Source organism: Orbicella faveolata, unplaced genomic scaffold (genome assembly GCF_042242905.1).
Source record: "Orbicella faveolata isolate gen_17 unplaced genomic scaffold, um_ofav_v1 contig_3, whole genome shotgun sequence".
NCBI lineage: Eukaryota > Metazoa > Cnidaria > Anthozoa > Scleractinia > Merulinidae > Orbicella > Orbicella faveolata.
In genome coordinates this window covers 11,374,407-11,393,229 of record NW_028301558.1, presented here as the reverse complement: position 1 = coordinate 11,393,229, position 18,823 = coordinate 11,374,407, and the positions used below count along the sequence as shown (strand labels likewise).

The following is an 18,823-nucleotide window of genomic DNA, read 5'->3' as shown; positions in this document are numbered from 1 at the left end:
GAAGGTAATTGTAAGGATAAGGGCGAGGGAGAGGGTGAGGGAGAGGGTGAGGGAGAGGGTGAGGGAGAGGGTGAGGGAGAGGGTGAGGGAGAGGGCGAGGGAGAGGGTGAGGGAGAGGGTGAGGGAGAGAACGATAACGGAGGTCAGGGCGAACAGGAGCACGATGGTGACGATGATCGTGTCTCAAGTAGTAAGCCTCTAAAGTGACATTTTTTCATGGTCTATTTCAAAGATTTTCCTGTTTCATTAGGCACCTTAAGCAACAGACGTCGCCGGCCTGACGACGGCAACCGGAAACGTGACATTTCTTTCGAGACGTAACTGCGCATGTACAACACGTTGTGACCTTGCGTTGCCCTGAGGTCGTGAACGTGAGAGCGTGGGGTTTCACGTCACGACGAAAACGTGAGTACTTAATCTTTTGTTCTGATCCCTTTTAGCTTGCTTTTGTGCTATTTTGGTGCCGAACCAAGGTAAAGTTGCATAATGATTGTCTTTATGCTTAAAACAATGTTCTGGAAGTATTCCCGGACTCATTTTTTCTTAACTGAAAAATTGTTTTTCGCATGCCAAACTAGCCTTCAGCGAAGAGGTTGCTTTCATTCGTTATGCCGCTTAGTATCATTAATTTCTTCAGATTTTCTCAACGTATAATCGGTAGATTGCTATAGCTTGAAATAACATTGATTTTATTTTGGCAATCTCCTCGTCTTGGTATTTCGTTTAACATAGAGGCTTTTTTAATCGACTGGATGAATTTTGTATTCGAACAGTGTGTGCATCTATTTTTTTTAATGTTTACAAGAGCTGACAAACTTCGCGCTACCAAATTATCTCGCCTGGATTTTATTTCTTGTACAAACAAGATTATTGCAAATTGGCAAAACTCCTGTATTTGAGCGGCCGATCAATGTGTCGAATGAAAACGCAGTCAGCTGAGATTTTGTTCAAAATCTATGTTTAGTACAACAAGGTGTGTGTGTAATCTTGGCAGTCTAAAAATACACCTGTCTTTTTCTCAATGAGCGGTGATACAAACTTCGGTTAAAAATCGCAATTAATTGCTTTAGCAATACACGTTTTACATGTAAAATAATTTTTGCTCTTGACATTTGACATTTCAAAGCAGGCAAAGTTTATAAACTTAAATTGTTTCGTTATTTTTCGCAATGATTTTACATCTCTTAGTAAAACACGAATAGTATGAGGTTTTATTCCATCGAGTTATTTTTTAACTATAGTTTATCTTCAACTCGTAGATGGAGTGGACAGAACAAGATGGAGTGGACAGACTCAAGTGTATAAAGGTCTGACTAAAGCACGGAAACGAGGCTATAACAGGTTATCGCCATTTTCTGGATGTACATTTTACGTAACCGAATGAAACTTTCCTAGATTGTAAAGGGCAACAATAGAAAGCACCTGGTTGAGCATTGTTTTCATCGTGACAATCATTCCTTATCTATGAAACATAATACCCTTATTCAATGTCTGTTATTTACTTTTGAAAATGGGGAACACTAAAACGCCTTAGCGAAACTCGAATGTGTATTTGATTCAAAGATACATAACTTATGTGTAGAGTTCCGCCTTTAAGGGCAACTGCACATGCTTAGAACTGGTTAATTATGACACGCGACTGAAGACTTTGAATTCAGCGTTCAATTCTTCCTTGTTGTGACTTAATTTTGTATGTTGTTGGTTTGTTGTCCCATGTTAAAAGGCGTTTCGGTAAAGGAAAATACCTCAATTTTCAAAATCCGTATATTTTCCGACATCTAATAAAGTTTAACATCTCCCCGTTTGACAAAATAGGTTTCCGCGAGTAGTGCTCGCGAATCGGCGCCATTTTGCCTGTTTGGCAGCGTGTGGACTGGTACTACTTGGCAAGAATTCACCCTACTCTACTCTACTGCAATAGGAAAACGCTGTTTTGTAGCCTGCAGTTGTCTCCCCTTAGGCCAAATTGTCACAATTTTCAAGATGGCGGACGAGAATCATTAGTTCAAGGTGTATTTGAAGCGAAACGATTGAGAGAATAAAGGTGACAATGTATCTAAAGAACAAAGTTTCTGGTATCTGTAAACATCTTTTTCTTAATTTAGAGATGAAAATTACAAGTTCTTCCGCTTTATGAAATATTTTTCATCTTTTACAGATCAATGTGCACACCTTCGCTAACAGTGGTTTCTCTTTGTTTAAAACATTTCCTCCTCTCTCAATAACTCGTTCGTTTTACTTTTGGCGCCAATTATGCGTTTAATGCGATAAAATAACACTTCTCAGTTTACAATTTGAATATCACTTTTTCACTGTGGCGGGCACTAGCGAGCACATACAGCCAAACTCTTTCACTAAAACAGTTTCTTTAGGAACTAAAACTTCCCACAAATATGGCCTTGAAGGCTGAATGTGCTTGGGCCAGAGTGTGTATCCGAAAAACAAAAGAGTTATGCTCTAGCTTGAAGAAAGCTCCTGGTGAAGGCAGTGCAAAATTTGGCGCCAGAGTGTTAACAGAAAGGCACAAACTTTATTCTGAACATTTTAAAGAGTATCCACAGTTTACTCTTAACCAGTATGATTTCAACCGTGTGAGCAAGGTAATAGACGAAAAGATTTCTTCCTGGAGAAACAAAGAAGACAAGGCGGTCTATTTGTCAACATTTTCAATGGCTAACTGGGATGAGGGAAAGACCATAACCAAAGAAATGAAGACAGCACATTCATTAACGAACTGTAAGGCTTGTACACTAGTCAACTCAAACTTGCAAGCTACTTTCCCACTCAGCAAGAAGTGCATGACGGTGAAAAAAGGCCCCCTTAATGAAATTCAGCGGGATGCTAACAAGCATACTGCACAACACACAGTTCAGAAAGGCTCAAAAATTACAAACAAACAACTTAAGGTCTTGGGACAGGTAATTTATTCCACATATGACGAGAAATGTAAAGAGAACTTTGGAAAGTCACTTGCTCCTTGTCCCTGAAGCTGGACTTGAAAAGAAACTTTCTCCTGTGGAAAAAAGAAAGTTAAAAAGAGATCAACAAAGGCAAATGAAAAATGATGTTGAAAGAGCAATGAATGAAAATGACACTGATCTACATCTAAGTTCAAGGCAATCATACAGGGGTAGACAAAAGCACAGACTTGCTCAGGCCTTTGAAAGTAGAGAGGAGGCTACAGAAAGAGCAAGAATAACACCTCCTAAAAGAAAAGCAAAATCTCACACCCCAGCAACAGAGAACATCATTGGAGACCTGGATCAGCTCCTGAGTGACATAAAATCATGGCCTAAAGGTACCACAAACTGGTCTGAGAGAGCTAGGATCTACAAAATACGGGTGGTTGGCCAGGATGCAACACCCCCCAATGGAGGCCAAATGATCAAGTCATTTCTACAGAAGAAAGGAGTTGATATATCATCCTATGAGTCTTCAAAAAACCAGATTGACCCTAAAGACCACTCCAAAGGTAGTGAACTTATTAAAGTTTTAAAACTAAAAAGTGTCTGTATATGTACTGTTTAAACATATTTTAATACAAATGGATTAAATAACTCATATTTTTCAGAACTACATGTACAATTAAGTCTCCACAAGACTCTGAAGGACAAAATTTAATTATGTTTTACAAATTATTCTAAATTGAGATAATAATTTCAAACACTTGAAATCAATAAACAGATTTTAACATAGTAAATGGTTAAAACAGATTTTAAATGATTAAATTTTCACATACATGTAGTAACTGGTTTGAGCAAATTTTAATTTGTTCATTTGTAGAGTTCCGAGTCAGACGAGCCCTTAAAAAACAGAGGGGAGGTGATATTTCAGTTCCAGTTCCATGTACAAATGGGCAGATAAGAGCTGACATTAAGCAGCGCATTGCGAATGGAACATACCATGTTGGTGTTCCTGTGGTGGCAAGTGAGATTTAAAGTTAGCTATCAGCAATGAAGGTGAAGTTATACAAAAGAAAATTGATGTCAATGCCAGAAAAATCCCCTTCAAAGATATCAGGAAAGAAGCCCTAACAAGGAGCAAGTCCTTTTTAAAAATCAAAGATGACAACTATTACACCCAGTTGAATAGGGAGGAAATAATATTAGAATTGCAGAAAATTCATGAAGAAGTCAGTGATGATGTTGATGAAATGAGATCCTCTTTAAAAAAATATCAGCGCCAAAGACACTGGCTCCTCTGGCATGACCACTCCACACTTGCCAATTATGGTCACATGCTCTTTTGTGCTCGAGAACTTTATGATCCTGCTATACACTTCACAAGACAAGAAATGATAGACAAAACAGGCAAAGATATTGACATACAAGCCACTATTGAGGAACCACAGCTTTACATTCAGGGACAGAGCAGATCAATGGTAGAAGACCAGATGAAGTTTGTTCCAACAAGGCAAGAAGACCTCAGGGATCTAAAGAACCCTGTACTGACAGATTGTGGGATCGAAGTTTGTGACATCATGAGGTTCATGAATGGAGACAATCCAGCAGCTGAGATGGAGGATGGCACCCAACATGGAGGAAACTATGGATGTCCAGGTTGTGATGGAAACATCAATTCAAGCCATGACTTGGAGTACTCCCTTCAAAGAAGGTACAAAACCTTGAGCACCAAAAAAGAAAAGAAGGTTTCCATCCATTTAAAGACATGAAAGTTGAAGAGCTGAGAGCAGAGCTGACTGCAAGGGGAAAGTCTGATGAAGGGAACAAAGAAGATCTGCAAAAGAGATTATCAGAGTTGCTGGGAGGAACAACAAGACTTCCTGCACTTCTACACAGCAATGAAAACTTTGATGTCTCGGTCAAAGAACTGAACATTGGGTCATATGAAGTTTTGTTTTTCGAAGCTTTGCACTGTTCAATGAATCACATCAAGAATGTCCTACAGGAACTACCCCATCATATCACAGACATTGACACTGTAATAAAACTCAAAGAGATTCTTGCTGTGCAAATGAGCAAAGACAAACTGCGGGGGGTGGACTACCGAAAGACACTTATTTACATCACCATTGCTCTGTGCCAATTTGCAAACCGTGAGGTTAAATTGCTTTTGGTGACTCTTTGTAAAATGATTGAAATCTACTATGCCCAAGAGGAGAAACGATCACCAAAGATGATTCTTCGCCTACATAATCTCTGTTGGAGGCATGCAATTCGATGTCGCAGAGTCCTGACCCCACCTAAGAAATTGACATACAGAAAGCTATTTGGTCTTTACTTCCACAGCTGCGTAACTCACTCTGCTCAACTACTCAGACTTGCTTCTCACAGATCTACAAATGCTGAAATGTTTGAAAGACTGTTTGAGAAACTCTCAGACATTACAACAAAAACCTGGAGCAAGAGAATCAAAGATCACTCAACAAATGCAATCCTGCACTTGCAAGCTGAAAAATCAAACCCTGTCAACCATTGCATTCTTAAAGAGGAGCGAGAAATTAGTAAGATGGCAAAGTCCCTTCCCAAGCTGGATAACACTATATTGTTGAAGAGTGACCTTGAAAAATATGCTGGTGATTGGGTTACTCACTTGCAACTCATTTCAGATTTCTTAAAGCCAGGAGAAGGTGTCTGGTGGAAGGAGGTGGATGACTCCATTGAATTTTTTGATGGACCAGATGAGCCCAGTTTCAGAGATGAAGGACCAAAGCTCCACCACTTTCGTTCAACATCCATCCTCAATGAGCAAGAGCTACTAGATTCCTGCTGGAATAAATGCCTGGTGGAGGAAGTCAAATTACCTGCCACAAAATTGAGAGATGACAATGGAAAATGGCAAAGACCACCAACATGCTGCTCCTTTCAATCAGTCATGGAAGACAACAGCAGTGAGGATCTAGTAAGTGACTCTGCTGCAAACTTTAATCAAGAGCAAGAGTTGGCTGAGGAATCAGATTATGAAGGTGACAAAGAGGATGCAGATGCTGGGACATGGCCACTTCAAACAGAAACTGACTATGAAACCATGAGCATGGAGGTGGATCCAATTAATGAACACAGTGTAGAAACAGGAATTGAAAACTTGCAACCGACCGAGGCTGAAATTTTGCCACAGCCAAATGGAAAAAAGCGAGCAGTTGCCAGTACTGAAGAAGAGTCATCATCTCAAGAGCCACCAGCTAAAAGAAAAAAGACTCCATCAACTGACTCAGAGGCCACAGTAAAGCTTCTATCAAAGACAGCAAAAGCCATTGAACAAGTCCTTGGAACCTGTGAAGAAGTTATTAAATATGACAAACTGAAGCAGAGTGTTACCAAAAATCCAAAATCTAGATACCATGTGGAGCGCTATGAAACACACTTGACTAAGATTCAAATGCTGATACTGAAGAAGTACAAGCAATTGTACAATGACTCAAAGGGAAACCCTCAAGATGCATCAAAGACAAAACAACTTAAATCTGCTTCAGCACTGCTCAAATTGTGGAAGATTACTCTACATCTAGTATAAATTATTGTGTTTAATTTGAAAAACTTCCTTAACATGTAGATATTAAAGTTTACAAAAGACAAAATCCCTTTAAATTATTTACTATAATTTATTTTGTTTTGTTCATGTTTTGAGCCTTGATTGATGCAAAAGAAACTTAAGGTGCAAAGTTTATGGCTATTTTAAGTATCTGATGGCAACAATGTAAAAGTATTTCTTTCTGATGACTGCATTGCAGCTAAAGGCATTAATTAAAGTAATAACACAGAACATATTAAACAACATAAGTATACTATGGCCATCTATGCCAACTCCCCCGTATTATCCGAGGGTCTCCTGGATACCGACTAAATCTCCTGGTGTCTCGTACGGGTCACCTAATCTCCCTGACTAAACGAATGAAAGGGCATAAAAGAACTTTTCAGACATATTTTGGTCGATTTTTGGCATTTTGAGGGGGAAAGTTTTGGATATTTGATGCACTTTGTGGTTTATTAATTGGCCAAGCTCTACTTTAAACAACTTTTGCTATGGTCAAAAAAGGTAAACTTGGTGGTCTCCTGCATTTCGATTTTTTCAGGTTGTCACCTCTGATATATGTGTACATAGAATCAAAATAATTCAAAGTTCATCTTGTAAGATAAACCCGAGTTGTAGTAAATTTCATGGAGAAAAAAATCCAGAGAATTAAACTTCAGTATACTGTTTTGTCTACTTCAAAATTCCCTATTTCATTAGAAACTGTGTAAGTGATGAGCTCAAGTCTTCCTTGAAGAGTCTGTTTCTGTGTTTAGCAAAGAAATTTATTTTTAAAATTCTTAAAAGAGTGTTGTCATCACAGTAAAGTGAGTAAACTAAGTCACTATTACATAATATTAGCTTAGGATAGTAAACTGAGGTAATTAACTGTTGCATACGGTCTCACTTCACAACAAGTCCAGATTAAAATTTATCTTCTACATAGCGCAACCACACTATGCCTATAGACACATGGGGAGAATCTACCACTCCATCTTTGGGGTATTAGCTCAACTATAAGAACTACAATGTCAACACAAGCTGGTAGAATGAATAAGTGAAGAACTTTTCAGGGACAGAAAATCATGTTGCATTGTTTCCTTGACTTACAACGATTCATCTAGAACCTACAAGAAAGGCAATTCGAAGGCAGCCGATAAACGGCCGATGGCCGCTTCGAGGCCTAACAGTTTACATGTAGTTCGAAATATGTGAAATTAAAAGGGTATGTAACAGAAGTAAACCGAAAATACACTTACCTATTTGAAGAGAAAACATCTTTAACATTTTAAACCAAAGAACTGACAGATGCAATCCATGTACAAGCCACAAATTAAAATGCGCACGAGAGAGCGTTAAAAGTCCGCCACCTTGAATCGACATTCCTGAGTTCCTTCACGTCGCGCGGGTTGCGAGGGATCTCGCGGATAATCTTGCTGGGGGGGATTTATTACTCGAAGTCAGGCTTTAATAAACTTGAGGAACAAAAAGATGTGATGCTAGCCCGAGAAATCCTTCTTTAAGGATGGTAACTTGCTGTCGCGACCGCAACCTGAAGCCGTTCTAGCCCCAGTTTCTTATCGGTCGTCACGTCGCCGTCGTCAGCGAAAACGTCTGTTGCTTAAGGTGCCTATTATCCACCTGGCCGGTTCCTTTTGGATGAAACACAGACTCAGGGTCATGTCATGACCTCCCCTGTGGCGAGAATGGTTCCCACCATAACTTTTATAATCAGTCCAATTTCCGAGCATTCAGCAAAACTCGAGCCTTGCTCAAGAGAAACACGAACCTAATCCTTTCACAAGTCGACAAACGACATTCTTCAGTGAAGTGGTCAAAACGATAACGTTTCAGAGAGTTAAATATTTTACAGCAAGGGTCTACTCCAAAAACTGTGATCCGTAGAAAACGTTTTTCCAAGCGTTAGAAAAAAACAGGTCGATTTCAAACTTAAGCCAATAAGGTTTTTTCTCTGAGCAAAAGTTCCGCTTTTACATATTAACACGCAGCGCTACTCTGTGCTTCGTTCGCCACAAGAGGTAGAAAGGTAGAAAGGTCTTTTCTTCGTTCTGGTAAAGGACAATCTGGTATGTGACTTAAAAAAACTTTTTTTACTCAAAATAGCTCATGATCGTTACCAAAAAACGATACATTTTTGTTCATTCTTAATGGAAACCTTTCAAAACGAATGACCACTCCCGTAACGAAAACGGAACCTAGTCAAATTTTATTAACTATATATGAACTAGAAAGTACTCAAGAATACGTGTGTACCCTTCCTCTCGCGTCCACAATCAACGGATAAATAACTCACAAGTCGACGAAATATTATTCTTTTGAAAAAAAAAACATTACACAGAAATTATTTGGAACTAATGAGTAAAACAGTGACCTTTAGTAATGGCAATCGAAATGTTTGGATACCCTGTTTTATTACGTATTGCATTACAGTAACACACCAGACGCTGCTTCCCTTAAAACTGAAGTGGTGTTGGTGTTTGTTATAAAAATGTTTGCATTGACATTTTGTCTATACTAATCCATAGTGCCAATAGTGATTTAGTCTCATTTAGTTTGAAGTTTAATGATGAGAATTTCTCTTTTATGCAAACAAGTCAATGTCAGAGAACCATCTTATGGCATACATGGTTTTTTTTTTCTTCAGTTCTGCGCCAAAAACATGTGGATTTCTTATCTTGTCTTGCTGACCGTTGTGGCAGTTCAAGCAGGTAGAGTCAAACAATTTTAATTCACGAACGAGCTGATTTTTTTCTCTCGCATCGCTGAGTTTTAAATTGCTTCACAGCTGCAGGTAAACGACAACAGGTCATAAAAGGACTATTTCCTGAAGGTATGGTTATAAGTAACCTAGTCTTTCAGCAATAATTTTTAAATACTAATTAACAGACTTAGGACTCTCCTAATCTCATTCAAGCCCCCCGTTTCAATCTGATACAACAAAACATCGCGTGTTATTAACAGTTCTATATCAGCCAAACAATCAAACTCAAAAAAGTGTGACACTTCACTGAGATATAAAACTAATGAACATGTAGCCCTCTAAAAATATCTAAGTATAAAAGCGTTTACAACACTTAGTGGAACTACTTGCCGTTAAAAATTAATCAGCCTCGTTCAGGATACGTCGCAAATACGAATGCGAAGAAGATTATCAAAAGCTTTTCCCAAATGTTTGTCTTTAAAAAACTGTTCACCTGTTACTAACCGAGCGCGAGGGCCGTTCTGGGGAATATTGGCGCGAGGGCGTGGCAGTACGGACCCTCGCTTCGCTCGGTCCGTACAAAGACAACCCAGCAAGCTAGGTTAGTAGGTAGTTTATTATATCGCACTTTCGTCATGCTTGTTTACTTTTGTTTTAAAACACACCTCCGGACATTTTTGTTAAAGGGCTTCCGCCGCAACGTGTTTTTGATGACGCTAGCAACTTAGAAAGAACAAGCCCCACGAGTTTTCAAACGCGTGGTAGTTTAATTTGTTTCCTTTATCTTGCCATTTTTGCTTTCCTTGCACTCGACATTGTATTTTAACGCTAATATAATTATTCAAATCGTCAAGTGGAGAAATAAAAAAAACAATAACAAAAGACAGATACAGAAGTTTGAAAACAAATTATTGAACGTTACATATAATATAAAATAATACCCATCTAAAGATCAGTTTCTTTGTTGGGAAACTGACTTATTGTGAAGATCGTATGTTTTGCACAGTAAGATGAACGGTAGATTCAAATAAGTGGGCACCTTTCAACAGACATTGTTTCTCTTTTTTTTTTTTTTGCGTATTTTCTGAGCGCGAGGAAAGCGCGCAGCACGAGAAAAGCTCCTCCCCTCACGGTGAATCCCTCGCGCTCACCTCGCTCGCTTGAGAAACGCAAAAAAGTTCGCCTGCTCTGCAGTCTAACGAAGATAGACTGAAACGTTTATAGGTTGACATGAAGATCTTGACTTATTTCACGTCCTAAAGGCCTGCAAACGAGTAATAAGCTATTAATCGATTCCAAGAAATGCAAAAGGTAAAATAGCTTGCAAATGGTAAACCTTCAATATCCCCTCCGCAAACACCGTGATTGATTCGATTGAATTTCGTACGACTTTAAATGCAAAACATTTAGCTCAATTGCAATATAGTGCTTTTCAGTATAACGACTGCCTGGGTACACGCAGCAAAGCGTCTAGTTTGTCGATGAAAAAAATTTTTTTTTCGCACTGTCAGTTATGATTACACAGAGAAAGCGTCTATCAAATTTTAGAACCATAGCCACAATATCAAACCAAAACAAACAATTTATCCAATTATGGAAAATGTTTAAGTAGGTTTATAGCCGACAATGCATGACACGTTAGAGGTTATTACAGATCCAAATCAAACAAAACATTGAAGATTTAATGTCGGTCATACAGGAAAGGTTTTAAAAAGCTTTGCAAATTATGTAATTATCTATTATTGAGTTCTAGTTATTCTATATTTTTTTGGTGTAATACTTTTTATTTCAGGTCAGAATACAGTGGCCAGAAGCATCTTCAGCCAGGATTCCCAAATACAACTTTCGGGAAATGGAATAATCAGGAAAAACGGTCAGGCTTCTTTAACAATACAAGTTGAGATAGGGCCAGCAGGAGGACAAGAGGGCGGGGCAGGGGCTGGGGAATTTCCACCAGCTGAGGTAAGACCTCCAGGAATTGGAGCAAGAAGACCAGGGGGTGATATAAGACGTCCGGGAGCAGCAGCAAGACGTCCGGGGGCCGGAGGAAGACGTCCAGGATTCGGAGGAAGACGTCCAGGATTCGGAGGAAGACGTCCAGGATTCGGAGGAAGACGTCCAGGATTCGGAGGAAGACGTCCAGGATTCGGAGGAAGACGTCCAGGATTCGGAGGAAGACGTCCAGGATTCGGAGGAAGACGCCCTGGAACCGGAGGTAGACGCCCTGGAGCCGGAGCAGGAGGTCCGGGAGTAGAAGAAGAAGGTCCAGGAGCAGAAGAGGAAGGTCCGGGAGCGGGAACAGAGGGTCCAGGAGAAGAAGGACCGGGGGCTGGAATCGGGGGTCCAGAGACTGGAGGTGAGAGTATTACATTCTTCATTGTTGTTTGGGCATTTATCAACTGATTCATGCTTTAGTATCCACCATCGAGTTATGATTCAAGCGGAAAGTGTGTGGAGCAAGACAGAAGTTGCTGGAAGCGCAGTTAAGAGCAACTCTATTTGCTTGAGTATTCTCCAAACTTCTATAAGTTTGCATCATTACGCACGACCGGTTTTTCTGACGGACACTCGCAAAAGTATTGTGTGTCCTCAACCAATCAGGAACGCGAACAATAAAATGTCACTGGGAAAAAATCACTACTCCCTCAAGAAGTGAACGATCACATTTAACTAGTGATGAATTGACGTACAAGGTTAACGGGACTATTCACAACTCGTGAATAAATATCTTACGCATGCATTTTCCAGAGAGAAATTTCTGTTTACGAAAGCTTTATATTCCTAAATTTCCCAAGGCAGTCAACAATGCATTTTCTATCAGCAACAGCACTAGCTGATTCCACCTTTAATTGAAAATTATCCTGTCACACCTTAACGGTTGCAACGATTATGCGCATTAAAGAAAATGGAATTTATGGTAAATTATTATAATGTAGTATAACTCTGTCTCTTCCCATCTTAAAAGGGATGATTTCGCTGTTCGGCAAATGTGCAACGTATGGTGTGAGCATGGAGTAACTCTTTCGCTTTTTGATTTCACCAAGACTCTTTCCATTCGATTAAAACTTCTGGTTTGAATTTTTGGAAACTTCCAGTGGCCAATGGCATTTTACAGAATTTCATTTGATTGTTTCGTATCAGTCGGACATCCAACAACTTTTGAATTTGGAATTGTTTCCAGGAATTTTCCGGACCATTGTGACGTCAGGATGAGTGGCGTCATCAGTTATTCAAACAACGAAATCTTGCTTAAGAGGCGGAGACTAAAAGATCTAAAAGTACACAATTTTTAGAAAACCCCGATAATGCGGCCACCCCGTTGATACGGCCAACATGGGCCACATTCTGAACAACCTCATTCCCAGGGTCCTCTCCTACTCGGCCCCCGTGGCGAGAGAGAGAGATGCCAAGTAGGAGAGGACCCTGGGAACGAGGTTGCATTGTGAAATCCCAAGCTGTTTAATCCTCTGTAATTTTATCCCGTTTATACGGCCACTCGAACCAGTTAGGTTAATCTTTCCATTGTAAAATATTTCATACACTGATTCAATTTTCATTTTTTTTTTTAATTATATCCACATTCAAGATGCTTATTAAAGAACTGTTTAGAAGTGCAGTCGTGTTATATCTGTTTATTAAGACGTCACTCATTTTAGACCAGTCATCAGGTTTGAACCTACCCCTTTAATACGGCCACCTCGTTAATACGGCCAAATTTTTAGGGCCCGTTGGAGGCTATATTTAGGGGGGGATTCTACTGTATTACCAAATTGTCAGAAAAAAAAAGCAAAAACAAGGGGACGATTTTAAGAAGAACATCATGGTTCCGTGGAGGACACTGAAATTTCTTTACATTTTTCAACTTGAGAAATGTCTGTTATAATGCGAGGAACGATTTGTGGTAAAATAGTCCCCTTGTCATGTTCTTTTAAATGATATATTTGGTAGACTAAGTATGAAATTAGAAAGTCTGCATGACTTGTTTTTGTGACGTCATCAAATATAACGTCACAATATGGCATTTTGTTATACTCAACACAATAATCCAACTGAAATCAATGTGCAAAAATTGGTTAAAGAATGCTTAAATTAAAGGGCGCAAAATTAGGCTTTCTGGTCATAACTGAACGTTCTTAGAGGGTATCATTGGGGTGGTGGCTTTTACGGTTAACAATGTCAACAGAAATCTTAGAAATTACTTACCATTGTATTTCAATACAATGTGTATCATTGTATTTCGATACTTTTTTTAAAAAGTTACAAATTAATTTTCATCGTTTGATGAAGTAAAACTAGAAAAATTTTGATTACTGTAAAGTATATTTTTGACCATCAGAAGAATGTTAATGTTGACCATTAGGAGAATGTTAGACTAACATAGTTATTACTACGTCTCCCGGCTTTTACCTTAACTACCAAACAACAAGACAAGGTACAAAAACGTCTTGACAAGAAATCTCGAGACTCTCGCTTTCGTGGAAAAAAAACTGTCACACTGTTACCGTTTATTACGGCTAACGGTTAACCCCATTAAGACATTCTTCTTGAGCTATGACTCTGAACTTAGATTCAAATGAATCGATAGTACCTGTCACGGTAGTCGTAGAGGTTTGAGCGAAAGGAACGAACAACGTCTCTTCCCCTTAACATCTTCATTCTGCACGTGAGTTTCAGAGTTCAAATTTTCGTTTTTTTAATCTCTTCAGAGTTCACCGAGGAAGAACAAACTGGTTTACTGAAACATAATGAATTCCGAGCAGTACACGAAGCTCCTCCGATGAAACTAGATAGACAAATGTGTGATGAGGCTAAAGCATATGCTGAAGTAATCGCCCAGATGGGGCGTTTGAAGCACTCCACAAGAGAGGAACGAGATGAACAAGGCGAAAACCTTTCCATGGGATGTTCTACTAACGGGGCGCAAGCAATGGAAACAGCAGTGGAAAACTGGCAAGAATTTTTAATTAATAAACACTCTCTTTTTATGTCTTTATAATACTTTCACGTTTAACCATATCAAGTGGTTTATCAGAACAGACCTCACGGACGCATGTTTAATCGATATACAGAACAAAGCTTAAACAAAAACGATGTTTAATGCTTAACTATTATTCCTTTATTTCCGTACAAGATCGGCAGTCCGTAATGCGCAGTGTTGTTGTGCAGTGTACCTATATAACCTGAAAATATCTCTATTGTATAAACACGAGTTTTTTACTAGAAGATACACCAATCTAAAAATTAATACAAAACTACGGGCGTGTTTAATCAAAAAATGAAATGGCGAAATGGAACCAAGGTTAGTCTAAATAGCTCTCAGGTTTGCCTAACCAGCGCTCAGGTTTGCCTAAATAGCGCTCAGGTTTGGCCAAATAGCTCTCAGGTTTGCCTAAATAACGCTCAGCTTTGCCTAAATAGCGCTCAGGTTTGCCTAAATAGCGCTCAGATCTGCATAAACAGCTCTCAGGTTTGCCTAAATACTGCTCAAGTTTGGATAAATAGTGCTCAGGTTGGTCTAAATAGCGCTCAGGTTTGCCTAAATAGCGCTCAGGTTTGCATAAATAGCTCTCATGTTTGCCTAAATAGTGCTCAAGTTTGCATAAATAGCGCTCAGGTTTGTCTAAATAGCGCCCAGGTTTGCCTAAATAGCTCTCAGGTTTGTTTTAATAGTGCTCAAGTTTGCATAAATAGCGCTCAGGTTTCCATAAATAGCGCTCAGGTTTCCATAAATAGCGCTCAGGTTTGCATAAATAGCGCTCAGGTTTGCATAAATAGCGCTCAGGTTTGCATAAATAGCACTGAGGTTTGCATAGATAGCGCTCAGGTTTGCCTAAATAGTGTTCACATTTGCATAACAAGCGCTCAGGTTTGCATCAGTAGCGCTCAGGTTTGCCTAAATAGTGCTCAAGTTTGCATAAGTAGCGCTCAGGTTTGCATAAATAGCGCTCAGGTTTGTCTAAATATCGCTCAGGTTTGCATAAATAGCGCCCAGCTTTGCATAAATAGCTCTCACTGAGGTTTTTTTTTAGGCCGTTGCTCAAGTTTGCATAAATAATGCTTAAGTTTGCATAAATAGCGCTCAGGTTTGCCTAAATAGCGCTCAGGTTTGCCTAAATAGCGCTCAGGCGTTCAGATTTCAGGGGCACCCAACGGATCGTTTCGGTAAATTATCTGTTCGGAAGGCCTTTAATCCCCTCTGATTTTCTTCAGAGAATTGGTACCTCGAACTTTCGTGATATGAGAAATTTAATGTCTGTTGTTTTCGGACTGTTGAAAATGTCGTTTTGAGTACCGAAAAAAGGTCAGCTATCATTTTCGGAAAGGCGATAAGACCTAAGGTTTTCGGGAAATGGACAAAAAAGCCCTAATAAATTCGAGAATACTCAAGTTCCCCTAGAATATCCGAACAGATAAAAAAATTTTAGTGCAACCTAAAATTAACCTACAGAGCTTTAAAAGTACTCCAGATAGCCTAAAACAGCATCTAACAGCATTAGAGAGAAAACGGTCGTTGGGTGCCCCTGAGATTTGCCTAAATAGCGCTCAGGTTTGCCTAAATAGTGTTCACATTTGCATAACTAGCGCTTAGATTTTTATCAGTAGCGCTCAGGTTTGCCTAAATAGCGCTCAGGTTTGCCTAAAAAGCGCTCAGGTTTGTCGAAAAAGCTCTCAGGTTTGCCTAAATAGTGTTCACATTTGCATAACTAGCGCTTAGATTTTTATCAGTAGCGCTCAGGTTTGCCTAAATAGCGCTCAGGTTTGCCTAAAAAGCGCTCAGGTTTGTCGAAAAAGCTCTCAGGTTTGCCTAAATAGTGTTCACATTTGCATAACTAGCGCTTAGATTTGCATCAATAGCGCTCAGTTTTGCCTAAAAAACGCTCAGGTTTGTCGAAAAAGCTCTCAGGTTTGCCTAAATAGTGTTCACATTTGCATAACTAGCGCTCAGGTTTGCCTAAATAGCGCTCAGGTTTGCATAAATAGCTCTCAGGTTTGCCTAAATAGTGCTCAGGTTTGTCTAAATAGCGCTCAGATTTGCCTAAATAGGGCTCAGGTTTGCATAAATAGCGCTCAGGTTTGAATAAATAGCGCTCAGGTTTGTCTAAATAGCTCTTAGGTTTGTTTCAATAGTGCTCAAGTTTGCATAAACAGCGCTCAGGTTTGCATAAATAGCACTCAGGTTTGCCTAAATAGCGCTCAGGTTTACCTAAATAGCGCTCAGGTTTGCCTAAATAGTGCTCAGGTTTGCCTAAATAGTGCTCAGGTTTGCCTAAATAGTGCTCAGGTTTGCATAAATAGCGTTCAGGTTTGCATAAATAGCGCTCAGGTTTTCCTAAATAGCGCTTAGGTTTGCATAAATAGCGCTCAGGTTTGCATAAATAGCGCTCAGATTTGCATAAATAGCGCGCAGGTTTGCATAAATAGCACTCAGGTTTGCATAGATAGTGTTCAGGTTTGCATAAATAGCGCTCAGCTTTGCTTAAATAGCGCTCAGTTTTTTTCTAGATAGCGCTCAGGTTTGCCTAAATAGCGCTCAGGTTTGCCTAAATAGTGCTCAGGTTTGCCTAAATAGCGCTCAGGTTTGCCTAAATAGCGCTTAGGTATGCATAAATAGCTTTCAGGTTTAAATTGCCTAAATAGCGCTCGGGTTTGCCGAAATAGCGCTCAGGTTTGCATAAATAGCCGTCAGGTTTGCATAAATAGCGCTCAGGTTTGCATAAATAGTGGTCCGGTTAGTCTAAATATCACTGACTCAACGATGGTTAGCTCTCAATAATTGTAAGGGCTAGCCCTTACAGACCCCTTATCCCACATTGACACTTATCCGTAGTGCAATTTCGCCCTTTTGTGTTTTAAACACGCCCCGAAACTACATCCGGGACCCTAGTGGCATACTTTCCGTATTCTCGTTAATTATTGATGACGTCATCTGCCGTTTTTCACTGTTGTTTGTTCAAACAGTCAATATGTCTATACAATAAAAAGATAATTACACGAATGCACGACAACTTCAAGATACAAATTTTATTTTCTCGCGTAAAAATAATATTTTACCCACTCGCTGCGCTCGTTCGCAAAGAATTGGTTCATGCTTAGCGTGCGTATACCGAGTTTTAGTATAAATCTACTAACGTTCTATCACGAATGCCGTTCTCTGATTGGCTACGCTACTTACTATCTATTCTGTGATAGATAGTAAGCAGCGTAGCAGTGTGCGCTCGTTAACAAAATGACGGCCGCTTCTTGGCGTTTTCGAAGCGCCTGTGAAGAGGATTTAGATAAAGTTTTGAACGACTAGTAGATTTATACTAAAACAATTAGATTATTCGCTCTCGATTTCTATACGTGATAGAAATCTTGAGCTCATAATCTAATTGTTTAATAGATGCACGCGGGAAGTCTGGGGAGCGCGTCTGCTCGTGGCGCAGCCGAGAGCAACTCTTGGTCCTCTAGCTTCCTGAGTGCTCTCTAAACTTCCCAAGTACATCCATAACTCGATATACGCACAACTAAAAGCATGAAGTAATTCTTTTATAGCACAGCGACAACAAGTTGGGCACTAAATGTTTTATTTCTGATTTAATTTCACAACCTCTTACGTTGTGTGTATAAATGCGATGATCAATCATGTCTTCATATCTTTCTTCGCAGTTCAAATATCTTTCACATATTCACTTGTTATCTACTTTTATCTACTCAGTCCAATGGCTTGTGCACTAGCTGGAGCGTAACTGTGACATTTAATTTTGTCAGGTATAACGAGGTCTGTGATCCAGGCTACGATTTCAACAACGGCGGTTTTAGTTCAAGAACAGGTCATTTTACCCAAGTGGTGTGGAAAGAAAGTACGGATCTTGGTATGGGACGAGCGGAAGCGCAACAAAATGGCATGAAGTGTGCATATATCGTCGGAAGATATAAACCAGCAGGGAACATGGGGGGAAAGTTTCAAGAAAATGTGATAAAGGGTAGCTTTGATGCTGGCAGTTACTGCGCGACTGTCAGCAAGAGAGGAAGAAAGTTCTTTGACGATCAAGGTCGACCCGTGATCGTCAACTCACCAATGTCAGCAGTAGATGTCCCGAGTGAGAAAACTGAGCCTGCTGTGTTCTCAGGTCAGCAAGTTGAGCTTTTAAACGGCAAGAAGAAATCTATCCTCAGTAACCAAAAAGATAAACAATGATGTTCTGTCGAAACTATTAAATCTGCCAATAAATGCAGTCTACCTGAAATGAAATAAAAACTACCAAGCTATAAGTTGTGTAGTTTTCTGATTTTTGCGTTCTCGTTCACGCTGTTTTAACCCTAAAGTGCTCAGTGAGTTGGGACGATATAAGCTTCAAATAAAGATCTGCTTTGCAGATACTGTAAAGCGATGTTGCCGAGTGGTTTATGGCACTAGAGTTTAGATTTCAATGTCTTGATTTTAATCGTCCATCCCTTCTTCGTGCACACTAACTGAGTTTGCTCCTAAAGAATTTAAGAAATTGTAAACAGCCAACCGGAAAGTCTTCCACCAGCGTTATAACACGGTTAATTGAGCTCAGTCACGGCATTATGAGTTATTTTCACTACTGAAAATAGCAGTTTACAGAGATAACATAAAAGAACCAAGGATTAAGGATGAAGAAG

At 39.6% G+C, this 18,823-nt stretch overlaps 2 protein-coding genes and 1 long non-coding RNA gene across 4 annotated transcripts; 2 read left to right on the top strand and 1 right to left on the bottom strand.

The window, feature by feature from the left end:
• Window positions 1-2,901: 2,901 nt before the first annotated feature.
• On the bottom strand, window positions 2,902-8,091 carry LOC149106372 (uncharacterized). Its single transcript, XR_016209928.1, has 2 exons — window positions 7,731-8,091; window positions 2,902-3,013 (listed from the first exon to the last, which is right to left on the bottom strand). It is a non-coding gene; the product is annotated as an uncharacterized LOC149106372 (long non-coding RNA).
• LOC149106373 (uncharacterized) lies at window positions 4,641-6,495 on the top strand. Its single transcript, XM_089298399.1, has one exon. The coding sequence runs from the start codon at window positions 4,669-4,671 to the stop codon at window positions 6,472-6,474; it is 1,806 nt and encodes a 601-aa protein (XP_089154525.1). The 5' UTR covers window positions 4,641-4,668; the 3' UTR covers window positions 6,475-6,495.
• Window positions 8,092-8,173: 82 nt separating the features above from the next.
• Window positions 8,174-18,448, top strand: LOC110051696 (uncharacterized). 2 transcript variants are annotated; one of them, XM_089298581.1, is made up of 6 exons: window positions 8,174-8,558; window positions 9,137-9,200; window positions 9,284-9,322; window positions 10,986-11,549; window positions 13,900-14,143; window positions 17,945-18,448. In XM_089298581.1, the coding sequence occupies exons 2-6, from the start codon at window positions 9,152-9,154 to the stop codon at window positions 18,372-18,374; spliced, it is 1,326 nt and encodes a 441-aa protein (XP_089154707.1). In that variant the 5' UTR covers window positions 8,174-8,558; window positions 9,137-9,151; the 3' UTR covers window positions 18,375-18,448. The 2 variants fall into 2 exon arrangements, with proteins under 2 accessions (XP_089154707.1, XP_089154706.1); XM_089298580.1 differs by having other exon boundaries at window positions 9,278-9,322.
• Window positions 18,449-18,823: the final 375 nt, after the last annotated feature.